The 22,871-nt window shown below is 44.9% G+C and overlaps 1 protein-coding gene across 1 annotated transcript; it reads right to left on the reverse strand.

Moving 5' to 3' along the window:
* Positions 1–3,107: 3,107 nt before the first annotated feature.
* Positions 3,108–22,052, reverse strand: TCFL5 (transcription factor like 5). The gene is made up of 6 exons (XM_056845447.1): positions 21,415–22,052; positions 16,532–16,724; positions 12,837–12,993; positions 10,543–10,786; positions 5,497–5,638; positions 3,108–3,230 (listed from the first exon to the last, which is right to left on the reverse strand). The coding sequence occupies exons 1-6, from the start codon at positions 21,984–21,986 to the stop codon at positions 3,108–3,110; spliced, it is 1,431 nt and encodes a 476-aa protein (XP_056701425.1). The 5' UTR covers positions 21,987–22,052.
* Between the last annotated feature and the right edge of the window lie 819 nt (positions 22,053–22,871).

Raw genomic sequence — 22,871 nt, forward strand, 5'->3', positions numbered from 1 at the left:
CCACACATTTTGCCTGTGTTTTGCGGATTCTGGCTAAAACAGCATCCGGAAAACACTGGCAAGACCCGCGGAAATGCGCGGGGAGAGCGAGGTGACCTCTGATGGTTGGGAAAGGCATGCATAATCAAAACAAAGCACCGGAGCCGGTGGCGGGGTGGCCGTGAGGGAAACAGCCCTGCATAAATGGCCATTATGATTTTTGGGTCAATAGAGATTGTACTGTGCATGACACATGAACCCTCTTGATATGTGTGGTTCCCATTTTGTGTGAACAGGGGTTTGGCTATTTTCATAAGTAACTATTTATAGTGCAGTATTTTATACCGAATCTTTTTAAACCCTGTTTTTCAAGGACCCCCAGGTGTGCCCGGAACGAGTAAAGATGGTCGAGATGGTGCTTTCGGTGAACCCGGATTGCCAGGTGATCCTGGAAGACCAGGTGCTATCGGGGTTCAGGGAACTCCAGGAGTCTGTGATACATCCGCCTGCATGGGAGCCGCTCTCGCAGGTGGAGGGAAATCCAAAAAGTCATAAAGCTGCATTTAAAAAGAAGTGGGAAAAGGGAACTGGATATTTAAGTGAATCAGTGATAACAAGAAGACAGCAATATCCTACGAGTGAAAATGGCAAGATGGTGCTCTGGCAAAAGTGACTAGAGTGGAGTCCTTGATGCTACAATTTAATTCTGTGAAACAGGAAAGCATCCAGTGGAAATTTATCCAAAGTCGAATGTCCCCTTCCTTCTCAGCATTCCAGAAGATCTCACTTGCCCCCTGAAGAGATGCCCTGATGTTCCTGAACATGCCCACTTTGCTTTTAAGATCATCCCCTTACCTAGGCTACTGTTTCATGGCAATATTTGTGGCACTTTGATCCTGCGCTAATAGATGTTAACAGCAAGCTCTGATGCAACCAAATACTAGTGGCAGCTGGGGATGTTCGAACGTAGTCCAGGCCAAGCGACACGTGCGTAATCCCAGACAGGTAATCAGTAACCTGGGCAAGAGCAGGCAGCCCCCATCATACGCCCTGATAGCGGCACACCAGACCATTCTGTTTGGCACCTGGGATCCCACCTGAGCAACTGAGGCTCTATCAGCCGCACTAGAGCCAGTGGTCCCGGAGAAGGCAACGGGCATGGCTGATGCCCATTATTGTCTGACCAGACCTGCACAGCCACCAGCTGAGCCCAAAGGAAATCCCAGGGATGATGGCAGCCCCACTGGGTCTTGGCTTGCTCCAAGCATGTCTGGTCCAGTACAACCAAGGGGGGGGGGGAATTGGTGCAACCTTACAAATGAGTACCAGACCCTCTTTACTTATTTTTAGACCCAAAACCCTGAGTACAACCCTCATGCCCCTTTTAATTTGCCAGCAAACTAGCATCTGCACAGGTAGAGACTGCATTGGTGGGGGCACTTCAGTCAGAAAAGGTTGTCTGCGCCTGGGTTAGGGCTACATGAACACAGCCCCTGCTGCTAGAATAGGCCAAGAAGCGCACACATAGCACTTGCTTGAGCTCCCGTGTCTTTGTCAGCTATGCGTGCATGCCCCGGCTGGATCAGAGCCAATAAATGTAAAAGTAGTGAATTAAATGAACGTCATGCAAGTGTAACCATTTGTCCTGAATGTTGATACTCCAGACACAATCTGAATGGGTCCCTTTTGGGTCCACGCACTATGATTTTTTCCCCCACAGGATTTTGTTTTAGCAGCAGCTCCGGCCATGGCGGAGGCCGCTGTGGGCTTGTCTCAACTGCACAGGAAGTGGGAGGGGGCACAGCGAAGCCTTCCTGTGCACATCATGCTTGCCGTGTGGCCTTTTAGATAATCATTTTTTCCCAGTTGACTCAATTGCAGGTACAAGGTGTGTACATATCTACTTTACAGGGGACAATTTTGTACATTTGCATATTGTAAGGAAAAATATTCCGTAATCACTGTACACCCTCTTTGCACAGTATTTGTAAAAGACCCTTCCGTCACAGGAGACTAACACTATCCAAAATTTCCATATGCATTGTAAAAATAAACTCCTTTTTTGTGGGGTGGGGGGAGATGTTGTACCTGTCTATTATAAGAGGCCTCAAGGCCTGTTTTGCCAATCCTTATTTTTCCCTACTGGCTGGAAATAAAGGTGCTACACACGAGTGAATATCCGTGATTTAAACAATATTTATTTTGGGAAGAGTACTGTACAAGAAATACCTACTAGCATCATCTGTTTTGATACATCAATAAAGCCACTTTCAATGCAATAAATATACTATTTCTCAAAATACTTCAGTTTTCTTAACAAGTGTGGCTAATATTAGCCTTAAAAACAAAATAAATATCCTGTTGCATTTAAAAATCATGTTCTGTTTACAAAATGCCGCTCTTGCACTAAAAAAAAGATAACACATCTCATCTAATCCCCTGGGAATTTCTTGTTAGGAAAGTCCCACTGAAAAGAATGGATTGGCTCACAGCTGTAATTCATTCATTTCAATGGCTGTTTGGACAGGAGATACTTCCTTAACTGTATCCTGTACTGCAAATGGGCAGAGAGAGTGCAAAACATATTTTAAAGAGTACTTGTATTTCTAACACACAGTCAGCAGCCTTTTCTATATGTTGCAGTTTTACAGAGACAAACGTTTGGAAAAGGAAGGCAAATCTGAGCTACTATATACAAGTTACCAATTTTTCTATCATTCAAATTTCTCCTTCCAACAGCAAATCGTTGTTGTGACACAGTCTAATAATTACTTGCATTAATGTATTCAAGGCGGAAAAGAAAGCTGATGTTCGATAATTCACCTGAATTCTTTTGTTTGGAAAACAATTTTTTTAAACAAAATGCAGAAGAGGAGGGTTGAGAAGATTTGTGTGCCTGTGGCTGTTGTCTCTTGTGCAAGGCCCATCTTGAGGGCAGCACTGATAAATAAAGGTCGGTAAATTTTTCCTTTCTGTTTTGAATAGTGTGTGTGTTTCTTCAATGTTGACATGTTTTTCAAGATGTATTAAGTCATGAAAAAAATCCATCAAGTGAATTTGGAAACAGAAGCTTGTACAAACTCTTGTGTGTTCACACTGTCAAGTAACAACTGAATATGGAGTGCTAATTATTTAATCTCCATGGACGTACCATTCTGGGCAATCTCCTGTGCTGGGCATGTTCCTATTGAATCTGATCTTGTTAATTTTAGTCTTCTGCCTGTTTTACCACAGAACACAGTCTCAAATTCCTAAAAAAAAATCAACCACACAGAATAATTACAATACTGAATTACAGAGGAGCAAACCTTAAGAAAACTCTGTGTACAAAGTTACCCATCAAACTAGAAATACTTTGTCCCAGTAACCTTTTACAGGTAGAGCACTTTGATAAACATATGGACCTCCACTACAACTACCTTTTCTATTTCAAGGAAGCTGGGGGCAGCTCCAGTAATAAAGAAGAAGTAGATTTGGTTTTTATATGCCGACTTTCTCTACCTTTTAAGGAGAATCAAACCGTCTTACAATCTCCTTCCCTTTCTCTCCCTGCAACAGACACCTTGTGAGGTAAGTGGGGATGAGAGCGCTCAGAGAGAACTGTGACTAGGCCAAGGTCACCCAGCAGGCTTCATGTGTAGGAGTAGGGAAACAAATCCAGTTTACCAGATTAGCCTCCGCCACTCATGTAGGGGAGTGGGGAATCAAACACGGTTCTCCAGATTAAAATCCACCGCTCCAGACCACTACACCGCTAAAGAGCTGCCCCTTCCACTGAAGTAAATAAGGTGGCTGGTGAACATATAGAGCGTGAGTCATTTAAATTGGATGATGTCTCCTTAGCCAGGAGGAAGGCATCATACCCTGCTGAGTAGAGTGGTAGTACAGAAACCAATATTTCCAAAATGTTGAAAATAAATTAAAAATAAATAAGGTCAATGGAGTCACCAGAATTATCTCCATAATCCTTATAACAATGGTGGCAGATAGATCAGTGGGTTGGATCTGCTAACAGTAGCACTTTCCTCCAACAATTATTTCTGTGCATGCTACTCTAAGCCAGGATGTTAATTTATTAGGCAGATCTTACATGGAGCTCCCTGTTTGCTAACACAATCTCATTTCCTTCTAGCCTGGAATTATGCCTCCCCCTGGGCCTCAGTATCTGTAGAGTATCAACAAGCACATTCGTTTTTTGAAAACCACATCTGTTCAGAATAACTGCAATTTATAATATTAACAATCTATCACAGTTGCGAGACATTGCCTATCTATATGCAACCCCTTTGTAAGGGGGGAGCTATAAATAAAGTCTGTGCTGCAGTAGACCTAGCATGTCCATTACACGGCTTCTGAGGGCACAGATTTCCTGTTTTAACAAATCATTATAGACACGCTTCCGTACGGGAGCATTTGTTGTGCTGGTGTTCTTAGCTCCAGGTTTAAGAAATTATCTATTATAAGATGATAAATAGAAGCATGGCTGTGCTGTGCCTGGGAAGGACAGCACTACTGGTATACAAAAACATTTAACAGATGTGGCTGAGCTAGGTTCAGCACTATACGTATGGACAGCAGAACTTGTACTATTATTTCAACACAGTGCCCACTGAAGAAGCAATGGCCATTTTTGCATGGTCAATTTTGATGCTCAGTCAAAGCTCTTTTTAAAAATGCGACTTTAAAAATGTCTTTTCACGGTCCCGACGCAAAAGGAGAAGTTCCACTCCCCCCACTTGCCTGCTCCTTTGTTCCTGTTTGCATAGTCATTAGCATATGCATAGCTAACACGCCTCTGTTGTTATGCATTGTTCCTTGAGGAGGATTCTTCACGGCAAACACCACAGGTCGCGTTAAATGGGCTCTTTTGTAATGCGAAGCAGGTATACGCGGACTTCGCTGTCACTTCTAGAATGATGGTTCAGTGTGCAAAATTCAAAAAAATATGCGGGGCAATTCAGCCTGGAACACGCTGCTAATTACCATGCAAAAATCCCCGATGTGTTTCCACATGCTGTATTAGCCAGAATCTGGAAAATGCAGGCAAAAAGGGCGGTAGGGTTGCCAACTGCCAGGTACTAGCTGTACATCTCCTGCTATTACAACTGATCTCCAGCTGATAGACATCAGTTCACCTGGAGAAAATGGCTGCTTCGGCAATTGGACTCTATGGCATTGAAGCCCCTCCCCTCTCCAAACCCCGCCCTTCTCAGGCTCTGCCCCAAAAACCTCCCGCCGGTAGCGAAGAGGGACCTGGCAACCCTAACGGGCGGGGAGAGCAAGGCGACCTCCGATGGGCGGAAAAGGCATGCATAATCAAAAGGAAGCCCCGAAGCAGTCGGTGGGGCGACCGCGGGGAAATGTCCTGCATGCAAGGCGAAAAACTCTGCTCCTGTGTGAAACTAAGTACAAGTTCAACAAATGTATCTAGCATGATTAATTTCTTTATGGCTTGTAATGTTCACATTGTAATGCAGGGTTTGTTTTTTTAAATGTAAATTTATTTGGAACAGTGACCTTTTTCAGGGAATCTCCGTGCCTTTCTTGAATGTATTTTAGAAATGCCGTTGTCCATTGTAAAGTTGTTGCCTTGTCGGTATCTGACGTGCAGAAGGGGACCAGAAGATTCAGTTCATCGCAACAAATCCGGATTCTGCGCCTAGGATCACAAGCAACGAGCTCAGAGCTAGCACCTGAAACTGCAGTTCTTTTCAAAACATTTCTTAATTCAGTGTAACAACAGGGCAACTAACGTTTGATTAAGATCTTGGAAGGGCACAACTTGATGGTCTTTCAGTAAGCCTCACTTACCTTACAACTGGTTAATTATTCCCTCCTACAAGGCTGAATCCAAGAACAGATATAAGGTACCATCTTTGCCTCTCCCTTTAAACCCCTCCTTGATAGAGGAGGCTGAAGTTGGTTCCCAGTTCCCAGTTTGTTCCCTATTCCCAGTTCCTTATTCACATTTCCTAGTTCCTGAATAATATTGAGGACAATTTAAAAGCTCTGCACCCCAAAATAAGGACTGGATCACCACATATAATACACCCCCACTGTTAACCAAATTGCTCTTTAACTCGGGGAATTAGCAAGCAAGATGGCAAACTACAATATTTATAAAGCAGGAGCAACCTTTGTATATCAGAGCCGGTAACTGTGACCTTTAAATATAGAAGCAAAGGATTCCGAATTAAGAGAGTTTATGTTGTTTTCTTTCAAATCAGTGATGCATACACACATACAGAGAAATCTAAGAAATCCAAAGAGAGTAGTACAAGCACAGATGCCAACGGGACAGGGATCGTTGATGGGGTGATATTTACTGTTCTTGAAGAGGTGTTGTCCAAGTTCACGTAGACTAAGACAGAAGAAATTAGGAGCAAAGGCGGGGGCAAGGGGTTCCCGTAGACTTGGCCAGCAAGGCGGGAGGGAGCGTGGTCAGGCTGTGCTAAACCAAACCAACAGAGTAACGGAAAAGATGTCAGGAAAGACCTAAAGTAACATTATGGGCTGGGGGCACCCCAGATATACTGTTTTTCTGGGGGCGGGGAGAGGGGATGTACCCCTCCTAGGTTCCCACCTTTGTGACAAAAGGTGACGAAGGGATTAATCTGTGGCTACCGGGGTGGGGATGGTGAGAATTTGGAAATCTATTCTGATTCCAATGGCTTTTGCAACCCGGGAGGAACTGGGAGATCTCTGCTGAAGTGATTAATGTTCTGGAACAATAGGCGCAATCTCTGCAAACGTCTGGGGATCGCTGCTGCATAGCTGAAGGAACGACTTATCGCTGATATCAGGATCGCTGCTGATTGCCCATTAGGCTGCTGATGTTGCAATGGGAAAGGGGGGTGTTGGCACTGACTACGTGACTGTCTGCTTTCCACGACATGGCTGCGGCTGGAACAGAGTTTGCACAGGAACTTGGAGTCTCTCAGGTTCGCTGGAGGTTGCCCTTGCTTCTGTTTCCTAGCTGCTGGCTGCACGGAGCTTGCAGGAGCGGCTGAGTCAGTTTCCATGGAGCGCGCAGCGGCCGTCCAGTAGAGTTTGGGACGGGCGTGCGGCTTGGAGCAGTAGTCGGGTGCCTGCATATCAGGTTGCCAGGTCCAGTCCGGGAGTTTAGGCGGCCCATATGCTTTCACCACATTCAGGGGACTGTGACCTTCGAGAGGGCACATTCTGGGTCCTGGTCCAAAGTCTGGTTCTTGTGCCAGCTGCTCCCAAGTGGAAGGAATTAGGAAATGTGAATAAGGAACTGGGAATAGGGAACGAACTGGGAACCAACTTCACCCTCCTCTTTGATAGCCACTTTCCTCACAAAGCCTTTAGCATGATCCCTCAGCCTCACACACAACAACCGCAACAAAGCCTAAGTAATATTCCATTGCATTTTTCTTACATTTACCCTCCCTTCTGTCTCCACTTGTTATCTTTGTATCTCCTCCCCCCGTTCACTCCTATCACATTATAAATTCCTTTGGGTAGGAAATGTTTTGCTTTTATGTTACTCTGTAAAGTATCAGGGTAATTAATGGCACAGTATAAATAACTACTGTTTGTTGATAAAAGAAATGATAATGTTACTAACCTAGTGGGAATCAGAATTTTCTTCAGAAAGAAAGAATCGTTTTCAGAAAATTCTACTGGGGAAATATAACCACTTGAAAGACTGACTTCCATTATCTCTTTACCTAGTACATCATCTAAAATTCATTGCAAGTATTGTTACTATAAGGACTGGCATGTTTTTCCTCTGCTCTCGGCCTTTTAAGGGAGCTGTGTGTTAAGGAGGCATGTGAATAACCTGCTGGTTTTATATTTTCAGTTGGAGACTGCCATTGAAATGTGTGGATCATTCTGCACGGAATATAGTCAAGGGGCCTCAGGGACCCAGAAACATCTCCTCCTCCCCCACCTTAAATCGACTTATTTATTGCACTTTTAACCTGCCTTTTTCATAAGGGATTCAGCATCCAGACATCTGGAGAACACAAAAGCTTGCAGACAGTTGTGTGTCATTGTGATGTTAATCAATGGCATTACATGGATTTTGCTGTGTCCGGATTACTGTGAATATATCTATTACTATGGTTTTCTCATAGGGCATGCCTGCCTAGAATCCAGGTTCTGATGGAGGAGGAGGAGGAGAAGGAGAACACATGAACACATGAAGCTGCCTTATACTGTATCAGACCCTTGGTCCATCGATGTCAGTATTGTCTACTCAGACCAGCAGCGGCTCTCCAGGATCTCAGGCAGAGGTCTTTCACATCAGCTGCTTGCCTAGTTCCTTTAACTGGAGACGTCGGGGATTGAACCTGGGACCTTCTACATATCAAGCAGATGCTCTCCCACAGAGCCACAGCCCCTCCCCGAAGCTTCCAGGATCTCAAGAAAAGGAGAAGGAGAAGAGTTGGTTTTTATATGCCGATTTTCTCTACCACTTAAGGAAGACTCAAACCAGCTTACAATCACCTTCCCTTCCCCTCCCCACAACAGACACCCTGTGAGGTAGGTGGGGCTGAGAAAGTGTGACTAGCCTAAGGTCACCCAGCTGGCTTCATGTGTAGGAGTGGGGAAACAAATCCAGTTCACCAGATGAGCCTCTGCCGCTCATATGGAGGAATGGGGAATCAAACCCAGTTCTCCATATCAGAGTCCACCACTTCAAACCACCACTCTTAACCACTACACCACACTGGCTCTGAAAGATTATTAACATTTTTAATGGCTATGGATGTTTTCCTGAACAGACAATTTGCCTGCCAGGCTTACAAGTGAAAAACAGGAGCTAGTAGGTTTGTTCGTTTGTTTTGTTTTTCCCTTAAAGCAGATAGAGCCCTGAGTTGGGGCATGTTGGGTGCAGGTTGCTCTCTGAGAATGTGATATACAGTAGGGGGGGGCGGGTCTGCTGATTGTTTAGTTCTACCTGTCTGCTGCTTGCATATTGGTATGCATACATAAAGCAAGTATTACAAAAGCCCCTTGAGTTTCCTATACGCTCTCATCCAGAGGACAATGAACCCAACGGCTTTCCCTTGGGAACTTGGCACTGCTTGAGGGCATGGAGATTGCCCAACAGAGCAAAGGCTTCCGGCATGACAAAGTAGTCCTGAAAAGACTGAACGTTAGAGGTGGGTCTCCTGGTGGTGGTGGAAGTAGTACAAGAATAGAGAAGTATTGGTAAATCAAAAGAGTTTCCATCTAGACATTAGGAAGAACAGTTAGAGCGGTTCCTCAGTGGAACAGGCTTCCTCAAGAGGTGGTGAGCTCTATTTCCCTGGAGGTTTTTAAGCAGAGGCTAGATGGCCATCTGACAGCAATGCTGATTCTATGACCTTAGGCAGTTCCCGCCCTCTTCCTTGCTTCTTGATGCTGTTGCTAGGGCACATTTTCATACTACTTCACGTGGAAGTGGCCTATAAGGTATTATTTTACACTGTATACTGTCCTGAGTGTATTATCAGAAGGGTGGTACATAAACATAGTATATAAATAGAAAAAAAGGTAATGGCAGTTCCCTGTGGTTAAGCCCCAGCTTTCTGGCCAGTACTGAGACATCGCTGCCCAGTCTAGCATTAAAGTCACCTGCTAGAAGACAAGGAAGGTGGGCAGGATGAATGCATAGTTCCAATAATGACTGATATACAGGAGTCACAGAAGGGATTACGGCGCCATCATCTACCCTGGCCGCAGGCTGTGTGGACTGCGATCGCGACTCAAATGTCCTTTTTAATGTCTGCATCAATAAAAATCTGCTTGAGTCACCAGCCCCGAAATCTTGGGCACAAGAACTGCTAGAGATAAGCCAGGAGCCTCCGGTTGGACATTGTTCTGAAGATGATACTGGGGCTCATCGGGAGATGACATTAATCTGCGGATCTCCAGCTCCATGTCACAAGCTTCATATAGATTTATAAAAAGGACCAACTGACTCAAAGGATGCCATTAACTCCCTAGCCTAGAGCAAACCTCCAAGGCCGATTGACTCACCAGGAAGCCTGCCCCCACAGCTGTTAAACTTCTCTCCTGGAATATAGCAGGATGGAGAAATAAGGTTAAGGACTATGAATTTTTAGAATTCCTTAAGAAATCTGACATAATCCTTTTACAGGAGACTTGGTCTGTAGCTCCCTTAGCGTTAGAGGGATATAAAGCTTATTGCATACCAGCTTTTAAATCAAACCCAAGGGGGCGCTACCAAGCTGGTTTAGCCTTTCTTATTTCTTCACTCCTAAATTTGCATATAATGCCCCTGCCAGAGTGTAATGCTAATATCCAAGCCTGTAAGATTGTTTTTAGTAGAAGTGTTCTAATTTTGGCTAATGTTTACATGCCACCATGTTCTGATAGACATAGTTTATATTTACAATGGAAACTATTGAGTGATTATATTGGGGTCTTAGAACAGAAGTTCCCTCTGACTGAAATAATATATAAATAAATCGATGCAATCTTATTGTGGAAACTTTAAGCAAAACATAACATTGCGGCATGCAAACCAGCACCAAACGACATAGAGAAGAGGCTTGGAGCCCAAAGGCCACCTGTTGAGATTACCTTCTGTCTCGTTCCATTCGGTTATGCCTCTCCCGGCGCTGAGAGACACCGCCTTGGCTTCCATTTTGCACGGAGGCACTTGAGGTTGGCTGTGCTGCTTGCCAAGTGCCCTGTGCCAGGCTGGTGCTTTGGCTGTCGCACACATTTTGAATGTCACCGAGAGGTTTGCGCACTGTGCTTGCGTCCAGTGTATGTATTCTACTCCGGCTCCTTTTGTTTATTGTTTGCTTACATAAAGCCTCGCCTTTGAATAACAAGAGGGGGGGGGGAAATAGTATTTTACATACAGAAAAACAGAAAGGGCCTCTCATTGTTGGAAGGAAAAAATATCTTCAATATTTTCCTTGATAGTACCACATACTTGACAATAGCCTTAAAATAAACAACTGCGCCTTTTACTCTCAGCCCCAACATATGTGTAAAGTACCATCAAGTCACAGCCGACTTATGGCAACCCCAGCAAGGGGCTTTCAAGGCAAGCGAGAAGCAGAGATGGTTTGCCATTGCCTTCCTCTGCAGAGTCTTCCTTGGTGGTCTCCCTTCCAAATACTGACCCCGCTTAGCTTCCCAGATCTGATGAGATAAGGCTATACCATGCTGCCTTCTCTCCCTCCCCTCAGCATGGTGTAGTGGTCAAGAGCAGTGGTTAGGAGTGGTGGACTCTGATCTGGAGAACCGGGTTTGATTCCCCACTCCTCCACATGAGCAGCGGAGGTTAATCTGGTGAACTGGATTTGTTTCCCCACTCCTCCTCATGAAGCCAGCTGGGAGACCTTGGGCTAGTCACAGCTCTCTTGGAACTCTCTCAGACCCACCTACCTCACAGGGTTTCTGTTGTGGGGAAGGGAAGGTGATTGTAAGCTGGTTTGATTCTCCCTTAAGTGGTAGAGAAATTCCGCATATAAAAACCAACTCTTCTTCTTCAATACCAACCCAAAATTACCCTCACTATATAGACTGGCCCCTACTGATTGACAACCTGAGGTTTAGTTGACTAACAGTGCAACCCTATGTAGAGTTACTTCAGTATCCTAAAACCTCACAGCCCCAGTTCCCACTAAAGCTCAGATAAAATAGCATGAAAAGTGCCAAGAGGAGGCATTCAGGCTGCCCCCCACCCACCCCCCGCTCAGAGAGACACTGCCAAATAACCAGGATTACACTTCTAGATAGGGTTGCCAGGTCCCTTTTTGCCACCAGCGGGAGGTTTTTTGGGCGGAGCCTGAGGAGGGCAGGGTTTGGGGAGGGGAGGGACTTCAATGCCATAGAGTCTAATGGCCAAAGCGGCCATTTTCTCCAGGTGAACTGATCTCTATCAGCTGGAGATCAGTTGTAATAGCAGTAGATCTCCAGCTAGTACTTGGAGTTTTAACAAAAACAACCTATTATAATCTTAATCAAGTTACAACATCAAAGTTACAAGTTCTGTGGTAACTACCCTCCTGGATGAACCTGAGGGGGGGGGAATTCCAGTTCCCAACCTCCAGGGCTGGCCTAGAGGGGAAAAAATTCTGTTACCACCCTTTTTGAGGTAAGTACCTGGAGTTTGGCAACCCAGCTTCTAGAGAATAAGAAAATGCAGCATGGCACTGTTCAAAGTAATTTCTTTTAGTGTAAGAAGAGAAGAAGAAGAAGAGAAGAAGAGTTGGTTTTTATATGCCGACTTTCTCTACCACTTAAGGTAGAGACTCAAACTGGCTTACAATCACCTTCCCTTCCCCTTCCCACAACAGACACCCTGTGAGGTGGGTGAGGCTGAGAGAGCTGTGACTTGCCCAAGGTCACCCAGCTGGCTTCGTGTGTAGAAGGGGGGAAACAAATCCAATTCACCAGATTAGCCTCCGCCACTCATGTGGAGGAGTGGGGAATCAAACCTGGTTCTCCAGATCAGACTTCACCACTCCAAACCACCGCTCTTAACCACTACACCACACTGGCTCTCTAAGGAACTATGTGTTGTTATCTGCTGTTTTCTTTAAGAGTATGCAAAGCATCTTACAAGTGGAGCTCTTCCTACCTTGTATAACTATTATATACAGATACCTATTGAAGTTTCTCAAAGAATTATCTAAGAAATAAGAAGCTTTCCCATGTCACCCATTTCCTTGCAGCCTCTGATGGAACTAAATTGTTTCAAATGCTTTCTGGATAATATTTTAAGAAACGTATGTTTAAAAAGAAGCATGACAGTGGGGATTACCCTGCTTTTACAAATGCATCTTTGCAGAAAGCAGAATTAATTGTGGTAAAGTGATGGCAAATGAAAGAAAGCGAGCCAAAATTTGGCAACTTGCCTCCTACTTTAATCCAGACGTGTTCAGGAAGAGCCTTATTTCTAGGCCCGACGGTCTGTTTTGTTGCTTCAATCTCCTGCTGGTAACAGATAGAAAAAGCTCGAGGCAAGCCAAGGTCCTGATGCTTAGGAGCATCCAAAACAGATGTTCCAGCGATCTAAAAGAAACAAAGCACCAGTTTTAAGCAAAACCTGATTTGTGACTAAAATTGGCAATGCTCCCCTTTTCTTCAACAATGGAAAGCTCAAGTTACTTTCCACAGTTACTTTCCTTTAGAGCAGAGGGAAAGTGCTGGAGCTTTAAGAGACTGACTCACACACTGCAAAGTCCTTGTACCCTCCATGTCTTCTGAATTAACAACCATCTCAAGGACTTTCAATGGGAGGTGTGCTGTGAGTTCCTTGCTGGGAATATCCTGGCACTGGTGGGCCCAATTCAGATCAGGATCTCAGCACACAGAGAGAAAGGGTTTGAGCCTTTCCCCCGCACTGTTGTCCCCACTTGAAATGGCCCTGGGGAGCCACTCTTTGCCTTGTTGAGGAAATTTAGGTGTACCCATCAGGTGTACCGGCAAATAGCAGTTCCCACAGGGCTGTTTCAGCTCGGGAAAACAATATGGAGGGAAAAGCCTGACCCCTTCTACCTGCATGCCACACTCCCAATCCAAATGAAGTTTTCACCATGGAACCCCAGAACGTCTCTTTAAATGGTCCACATGAGGGACACATGTGAATCATAGAGTTGGAAGGGGCCATACAGGCCACCTAGTCCAACCCCCTACTCAATGCAGGATCAGCCTAGAGCTGTGATGGCGAACCTTTTAGAGACCGAGTGCCGAAACTGCAACCCAAAACCCACTTATTTATCGCAAAGTGCCAACACGGCAATTTAACCTGAATACTGAGGTTTTAGTAGGAGATTTCACTGAAAGGTGGGAGGTGCCACAAAGCCCGCGCTGTGGCCTGAGCGCTCTGCTCCCCTCCAGCTATGCCACTCTGTGAGCTACGCTCCCCTCCAACCTAGCTCCTCTCCAACCCCACCACGGGAATCACCTTCGCCACAGACTCAACAGGCTGCCGTCCGCGCCACACCCTCACGCCACATGTGAGCCACCCTGCCCCATGTGACAGGGGAGGGAGGAAGAGCTCCCATTGGGCTGCTAGGCAGAGGGGCGGGTGATGTGAGAAATGCCCTCAGGTGCACGTGGAGAGGGGAAGGGGAGCAGCCTGGCACCGCGTCCCTCTGGCTTTCTAGTAACAAACTCAGGCGAACTCTGTGCTGGGGCGACAGCGCGCGTGCCCACAGGGAGGGCTCTGAGTTCTCCCTCTGGCACGCGTGCCATAGGTTCACCACCACTGGCCTAGAGCATCCCTGACAAGTGTTTGTCCAGCCTCTGCTTAAACACCGCCAGTGAGGGGGAGCTCACCACCTCCCTAGGCAGCCGATTCCAATGTCAAACAAATTTTCCTAATATCCAGCCAGGTACCTTTCTGCCCGCAATTTAAACCCATAATTGCGAGTCCTATCCTCTGCTGCCAACAGGAACAGCTCCCTGCCCTTAAAGAGAGCAATCATGTCCCTTTAACCTCCTCTTCCCCAGACTAAACATTCCCAACTCCCTCAGTCTTTCCTCATAGGGCTCAGCCCTTAACCATTGTTCCCCAACCTCTTTTTGCTGATAATGGGAACTGGTAGACAGGAAGACAGCTTAACTCCTTCCATACTCACTGATTCTTTCCTGCAAATCCCATACCTGACTAGGGTCAGGCTTACTTCCAGTTTCAAATATCTGCACAGAGAAATCAAGGGTAGGAGAAGGATTGAGCTCCCAATTCCCTTCTGCAAATGCCTCCTCCTGTTCCCACATTAGCATTACCAGGAAAACATGAGGTTGTAACATCTAGTTGTACCCTTACAGTGTCTTTGTGAAAAGCCTTTGATGTATTGGCTGGGAGGGGACATTATGGAAGAAGGGTGACTCACCAGGAGCATTGCCAGCCCCAGGACTTAATCAGCACTTGTCCTAAAGCCCAACAAGCTAACATTTTACCAGACTGCTTTTGTTAAGTTTCTCCATCATCTAATGGCCTTCGTCTAGCCACTTATGTGCCATTCTGAAATTCCCTGCACATTACATGTGAGTGGGCTTTTAAAAAATCAGAGAGAGGTCTCTGGTTTTTAGTCCATTTGGGCAGAAATTATTTGCTGGTATGTTTTTTGAATTGCTGGTAATTTTGGACTTTTAAATTCCTACTTTCTCAAGGTCACAATGCGCAAGGCTGGCTATACACCAAACTATGCATCATTTAACGTTCTCTGTATTAACTTAGACAATTTTGTAATATATTGTATAGATTGTCCTCGGTAGCCCAAATTAAATTTCAATCAGCCACCATTTTGTAATGTCTTTCAACTTGGAATCCGGGAAAGCAATCCTAAGCAGGTCTACTCAGAATCCCACCCAGGTTTAATCAATGAGGTTTACTCCCAGGAAAGTATTTTTAGGATTGCACTTTAAAGGCTTTAGGATGTTAGGCCTAAATTTAGTGTGCTCACCAATTTTTTATTTTTATTTTTTTGGTAACATGTGGTTAAACAACAATGCAGCTGCTAGAACCATGTTTATGCATATCACCTTGACTGCCACCTCTGGTTTGAGGATCAAAGCTAAAATATATCTCTAAAGTCCAGACAGATAAAAGAAAGTTAACAGACACTCAAGAAAACAAAAGCTCTGTAAACAGTCTTAAAATGGAGGTGATTTTTCAAACCCTTTCCGCTCATTGTATTTTTCTTCTGAAAACTGCTCTGCCTTTTACATGCCATTTAACAGATACACGTTTATACTAGTAAGAGGGTAAAAACAGCTTTAAGGTGGCAATTTTCAGTGGGAAAACAGCATGAGAGGAAAGAGAGAGATCACCTTTCCCCCTGCTGATTTTTCCCTTTAAATTTTAACTCCATCTGCTTCCTTCTGTAAAAGACAAAAATGTCTACAAAAACAGTCACAGAATTACACTGAAGCACGTGGGTCCTCCCTTACTTTATGGTGGTGGTGGAAAGTGCTGTCAAGTCAGCTGACTTATTGCAACCCCGTAGGGCAGGGGTGTCAAACATAAGGCCCACGAGCCAGATCCGGCCCCTTGAGAGCTCTTATCCAGCCCACGAGCCAGCCGAGATAGCCACACACACCCACTCTCAGTCTGGGCTGGCGAGGCATGGCCCAGCCCAACCAAGTGACATTTATATCATATCCGGCTTTCATAACTATTGAGTTTGACACCCTTGCCATAGGGTTTTCAAGCAAGATACATTCAGAGGTGGTTTGCCATTGCCTGCCTCAGTGTGGGCTACGGTTGCCAGCTCCGAGTTGGGAAATACCTGGAGATTTTTGGGGCGGAGCCAGAAGAGAGTGGGGCTTGGGGAAGGGAGGAACTTCAATGCCATAGAGTCCAATTGCCAATGCGGACATTTTCTCCAGGGGAACTGATCACTATCATCTGGAGATCAGTTGTAATAGCAGGAAATCTCCAGCTAGTACCTGGAGGTTGGCAACCCTAGCATGGGCTGAGAGAGTTCTAATAGAACTGCCCTTACTTTACACATTCCTGTATAAAGTTAATCTTCACAAGATTAGTTATTACAGAGCCATAAAACAAACAAAGAACAATCTTTTATTTAAAAAAATTACCAACCTGTTGTTGTAAATGATTTGCATTTACAGTTGCAGGAGACGCAGCATTTGGGTTAAACAGCGGGCATGTAAATTGCAATGCCGTCGCAGTTGTAGCAGCAGTCTTATTTTTCACTAACGTGGTACATTTATTCTGCTGCTGGTGAAGAGGAACACCCATCACTTCGGAAGGATGGCGAATGAGAGTTACTAAACTATGTGGGGGGAAATCAATAACACAAGGGCGGTTGTTTGAAACAATTGGATTTCAAAGCCCATATTTGTTGTGCAATCTTTTATACCAGCAATCCCTTCAGACTACATCCAGAATTTAGCTCACATCAAACACACATCTGATTGCACGTTTAAACAAAACGATATATGCTTCTATCTAGATTATCATGCTTAATTGCATCTTTTCTTAGCTGCTAAAGAGAGCTGTAACAATCTCAAAGGCCCAAAATGTTACTATTTGCCTAGAAAAAAAATTTTTTAGCACATGGGTGCACAACATATCTCCACGTGAGACATATCCTATTATTCCCAGCTTTTCCTCCGGCTCTTATAAAATTAACCTTAAAATCATGTTGCAAGATGGACTAAAATCTCAGAAACTAAATAAAAGGAAGTTTGTGTGTGCGTGTGCGTGTGTGTGTGTGTGTACATAAAATTTACATATTTAAAAAAATCAATACCACCTTTCCTCAAGGCTCAGGACAGTTGTGGTTATATTTGATTATTCTGTGTTTAGATTTAATTGCTTTCTAGGGCAGGGGTCTGCAAACTGCGGCTCCCGAGCCGCATGCGGCTCTTTGGCCCATTGAGTGCGGCTCTCCACACTTGGTTCGGAGCCCCTGCTCTCGCGCCCGCTCGCGCCGGCAGCCGGGCTGCGGAGCCGGCGCGCCTGAGAGAGAAAGAGAGAGAGCAAGAGCGAGAGAGCAGGCGAGCGGGTGCGCTGTCTCTCCCCCCCCCCCCCGCCGCCGTGGAGAATGGCCAGGTCCCCCTTTCCCTTGCCCTCAATGGTTGGGAGGCTAAATCCTCCCCTCCCCTCTAGCCGCGCGATTGCTGGGCAGGCGGCTCGGCGGTTCCTGCCCCCCCCCCCCCGCCCACCTATCAGCTGTTGGGCAGGGCGGGCTTCCTTTGGTAGACCTGGCCTCTGGCTGAGTCCCATTGGGAGGCTATGTCTACCCACTGGCTTTCTTGGTGGTAGACCTGGACTCTGAGGAGGGGAAAAAGTCCCCCTTCAGAGGCCAGGTCTACCAATTGGCTTCTATGGGCCTCCGGAGGCCAGGTCTACTGCCAAGAAAGCCAATGGGTAGACCTGGCCTCCCAAAGGGACTCAGCTGGAGGCAAGGTCTACCAATAGGCTTCTATGGCGGTAGACCAGGCCTCCAGACGAGGACTCCAGACGGGGAGGGGGAAATGGCAGGGACTTACAATTAAATTTTTATCAATAAATAAGATCACTATTAAGTATGATATCAAGTTTTATTCAGTGTACTTATAGTTTAATTAAGACTTAAAACTTTAATTAAAGTTTATTAAGTTAATAAACAGTGTACCTACCTATATAGTTTAAGTTTAAGAAATTTGGCTCTCAAAAGAAATCTCAATCGTTGTACTGTTGATATTTGGCTCTTTTGACTAATGAGTTTGCCGACCCCTGTTCTAGGGGAAAAGCTGGACCAATATTTTTACTAATGTCACAGTAAAATTCATTCTATGGGTCAGTGTGCTAACAAAAAAGCGGTCAGAGAGCTACACAGCCACCACTGTCCTAATACAATGACACAACTTGTAGCAATGTAAACCAGTCCCTGATGTTACAGTGAGGCATAGAATCAAGCAGTATTACAACACAGAGCAGGCTAAAAGGCACTGTGGAAAGCCGTGACATAGGGCAGGGCTTTGAAATATCACTGGCACCAAACACAAATAATTTCAGCTACCACAGCCCTAGTTAATCCTATGCAAACTGCAACTGTATGCGTGTAATTAATAAACTTTGCACACCAATGGCACAGTCTAGGTTAACAGAGCTAATATTTTATAATGTGTATGGTTTGGTATCAACCAAAAGGGAGACTGCAGCCAAGAAATCAGAAGGAGATTGAGACTGGAAAGGGCAGCCATAAAGGAGCTAGAAAATATTTTGAAGTGTAAGGATGTGTCACTGGCCACCAAGACTACATTAATTCATGCCATCGTATTCCCTATTACTATGTATGGGTGTGAAAACTGGACAGTGAAGAAAGCTGATAGGAAGAAAATAGATTCCTTTGAAATGTGGTGTTGGAGGAGAGTGTTACAGATTCTGTGGACTGCCAAAAAAACAAATCAGTGGGTTATAGATCAAATCAAGCCTGAACTGACCCTAGAAGCTAAAATGACTAAACTGAGGCTATCGTATTTTGGTCACGTCATGAGACGACAAGAGTCACTGGAAAAGACAGTCATACTAGGAAAAGTTGAGGAAAGCAGGAAAAGAGGAAGGCCCAACAAGAGATGGGTTGACTCAATAAAGGAAGCCACAGCCTTCAATTTGCAAGATCTGAGCAAAGCTGTCAACGATAGGACATTTTGGAGGACTATCATTCATAGGGTCACCATGAGTCGGAGGCGACTTGACGGCACTTAACACACACACATGGTATGGTATAACGTATAGAATGGTATAATGTATGGTATCGTGTGGTTGAAGAGTGGACTACAACCACAGAAACTGGAGTTCAAATCCTCATTCTGCCATGAAGTTCACTGGGTAATCCTGGACCAATCACTGTCTCCCAGCTTAACCTTCTCACAGGATTGTTGTGATGCTAACATGGGTTGGGAAGGGTGTAGGGTATCTTGACCTCCTCTGAGCAAAGATGGGATAAAAACCTGATAATATAACAGCCAGATCTATTTTCAGACTGCCCCCTGGCACCTAGGCCATTCCCCTTTAGACTGGCATTGATATCTCAGGGGTCACAGGGGAATGCCAGCTGAAGGGAAATATCCATAGGGTCCCACTCTATATTTCTAGACATGCATTTAATATTCTCTTGGTTTATATGCAAAAATATAATGTATGAATGAAACAACCATATGGGTTGGATCCAAAGGCTTTTCTGTGGGTGAAAAAAGGAGGAGGTCTCCTTTGACTACCCAAAAGGCTTTGTTGGGGATCATGGGACATAACTGGGCTAGGTTACAGGCCGTAATAAAGAGGGGGTTTGTTTGATATTGAGTGAAAAGGCTGGCCGGATCAAACCCTGTGTTAGGGAACATATGTATCATATGGTAACGCTCATCAGAGAGTCAGGATTGGCTGCAGCTCCCTGTTGAGCCTAAGATTGGCAGGAAGCCCATACAGTATTGGTTCTTGTAGGTTATCCGGGCTGTGTAACCGTGGTCTTGGAATTTTCTTTCCTGACGTTTCGCCAGCAACTGTGGCAGGCATCTTCAGAGTAGTAACACTGAAGGACAGTGTCTCTCAGTGTCAAGGGTGTAGGAAGAGTAATATATAGTCAGAAAGGGGTTGGGTTTGAGCTGAGTATTGTCCTGCAAAAGTATTGTCCTGTAAGTATCAAGATAATGTGCTAATGAGGGTATGGTATGTTAATATGGAACCATTGTATCCTGAAGTGATCTGTTAATGTGTGTAATCCAAAACTAATCTGTATGGCTATTGTTGAATGTTGTCTTTGTCTGGAGGTTTTTCAGGGCAGGAAGCCCATACAGTATGATTGGCCCTTAAGGATGTGTACAGGAAGTCTTTCAGATGAAGGGTTTAAAAAAATCTAGAGCTGTGCTACACAGTAGCAATAATTTGTAACAAATATGCAACTGAGAGCACAACTTAATGGATCTGTCTCACATAAGACGGGCACCACGTTTTTAGACTGGAAAGTGCAACATCCTGCATTTTATGGCAAATGGGTTTCATTGGATCCATATGCAGACAAGACGCTGGGTAGTCTTTGTAATATCAGGACACTACGAATGTAGTTTCAGTTCTACAGTCTTGTTCTAATAATATATAGTCTCTATATGTATCAATCATTTTATTACCTGTTATGTGACTAAAAGCCAAACTGCTGAACAGACTTCCTTAAATAAATTGAATCAAATTGATCTAATAAATGATCTAGTTAGAATGTTGCCACTGATTCATTTACTTACTTTATAGCCTGCCTTTCACCCTAATGGGGACTCAAAGCGGCTTATATAATTCTCCTCTCCTCTATTTTATCCTCACAACAACCCTGTGTGGTAGGTTAGGCTGAAGGTGTGTGACTGGCACAAGGTCACCCAGCAAGCTTCCATGGCATGAGTGGGGATTCGAACCTGGATTTCCCAGGTCCTAGTCTGACACTTAACCAACGCTGGTTCCACCTGCATGTGGATTTTAATGATCTTGTTAACACATGACAGATTTTGAAAGGCAATTCTGACAAAGTGCATAAAGCACATGCTATGGAAATCAGACTAACATAACTGTGATAGAACAGGAGGTAAGGGGAAACAGGCTGGTCCAATTGCCTCAAGGAACATCCAAAGCCCATATTTTAATCCTGTAATTAGCTTAAATACCTTTTTATTTATTCATTTTTATTTTATTAATCTTATATCCCACCCTCCCCAGCAAGCCGGGGACACACAATAAATTTACGTCTGGCAGTTAAAATAACACAAATTAATTCACACTTAACCCAACTGAACTCCACTTTAAGCAACCTAAGGTATGAATGAGAATGAGAGATTGTTTCCCACTGCATGTACATCAAATGGCTAACCAACTCAATTTTAATTATGTAGAACATAGAACTTTCCTATGCTCCCTGTTTCTAAGGGTCAATTGACAGTGGGCAATAGAAATGATTAAAACTATACTGTGAAAGAAATATAAATGCAACACACTTGTTAATGGCTACTCCAGTTTCCTGTGATTCTTGACCCCTGGGACTTTCAGTCTGGATACTGTTGAACCTGTCTTCCAATCGAACACGGACTGCAGATTTGGCTCTGGATTCAGGACCTGGTGCTGAATTTTCCAAATTTTCCTTGTTTATTCCACTCGCGTGTTCAGTATATTTACCTTTCACTAAACTCTGCCCAGTAGCATCTACCGAACTACCACCATTAGGTGTTTTTTCAGATGGGTTGAGAGGAAGGTTAGACTCACTCAGCAACATCATTCTCAGCTCCTGGAAGTCAATGTGTCCAAGGCACTGATTGGGACCCATGAAACTGCTGTCAGAAGCCAAACCAGACTGGCAGATAATGGGGTATAACGACTGGTTGCCAGAGCTGTTTGATGAACTGCTACCTTGACTGGTATTACATGACGACAGGTATTGTGGGTTGTTCAAGGGGTTGTTGGCTGAGAAGCAGTTCAAATTTAACCTGTTTTCTGATTCATTTTCATTCGCTTGCGCCTCCATATGGGAATAGAGTATATGCTGGAGTTGTGTATATTCTATTTCTGTCATCTCCACCAGGCTGAGGTCTGTGGTGGTGAAGCTAAGGTTTTGCTCACCAAAGGAGGAATCAGTTGGGCCTTCGGCAGCAGTAGGGACTGCATTGGCGACTGCTCCCAGGGGGTTTGGAGCTTGAGGCTCCTTGGGGGTTGAGCCTGACATGATTCTGAAAGATACTAGAGCCACAGAGCCTTTGGACAATGTGAACACACAAACAGAAAAACGTCACCTGCTCGATGATGCGCAATTACAGCGGTAATCAAGGATTAACCATAACAGAGAAGAACTGATTATTTTGCACAAAATGGAAGTTGATCGCCCCCTCCTTCACCTAGGCACCCCCAGGGGAAAAAAACAGCATGAACATTCCCGGGTCAGCTGTCAAGAACGTTTTGCACAGCCCAAGCAAACAGCTAACAGCGCCCAAAAGTTCTTAACGTTAAAAATATCTCAAGTTGAAAGCCACCCAGTAAAAACGGCCAAAAACACCTAATCTTTTGCTCAAAAACAAACAAGCAAGCAAGCAAAACAAAAGGAATCACACGCAACACAAAGAAATCTGGATTGGTGGGGGGGTCCTAGTTTAAAAAGGCAGGGCGTGCATACTTTGAATGCCAGAGCCTAACAATGGAAAGCCGCCTGGTAATATAAAAGGACTGCACACTAGCCCACCCAAGGTGGGATGTCCCCATTTAAAAACAGAGGGGCAGGCAAGCAACCTCCTGCAACATCTCCAGGAGGGGCGGGGAGCGAGCCCCTCAACCCAATGTCATCCCCCTGCCTGGTAGATGGGGCATGAACTCAGCACCTTTCTGCTCCCCGCTCTCGGGGAGGGGGGCAGCGTGGGGAAGGCGCGGGTCCCCTTCCCACTGGAAAAGCCCCAGTGGTACCCACCCA

This window comes from Euleptes europaea, chromosome 2, assembly GCF_029931775.1.
Source record: "Euleptes europaea isolate rEulEur1 chromosome 2, rEulEur1.hap1, whole genome shotgun sequence".
In the NCBI taxonomy this organism is placed as follows: Eukaryota; Metazoa; Chordata; class Lepidosauria; order Squamata; family Sphaerodactylidae; genus Euleptes; species Euleptes europaea.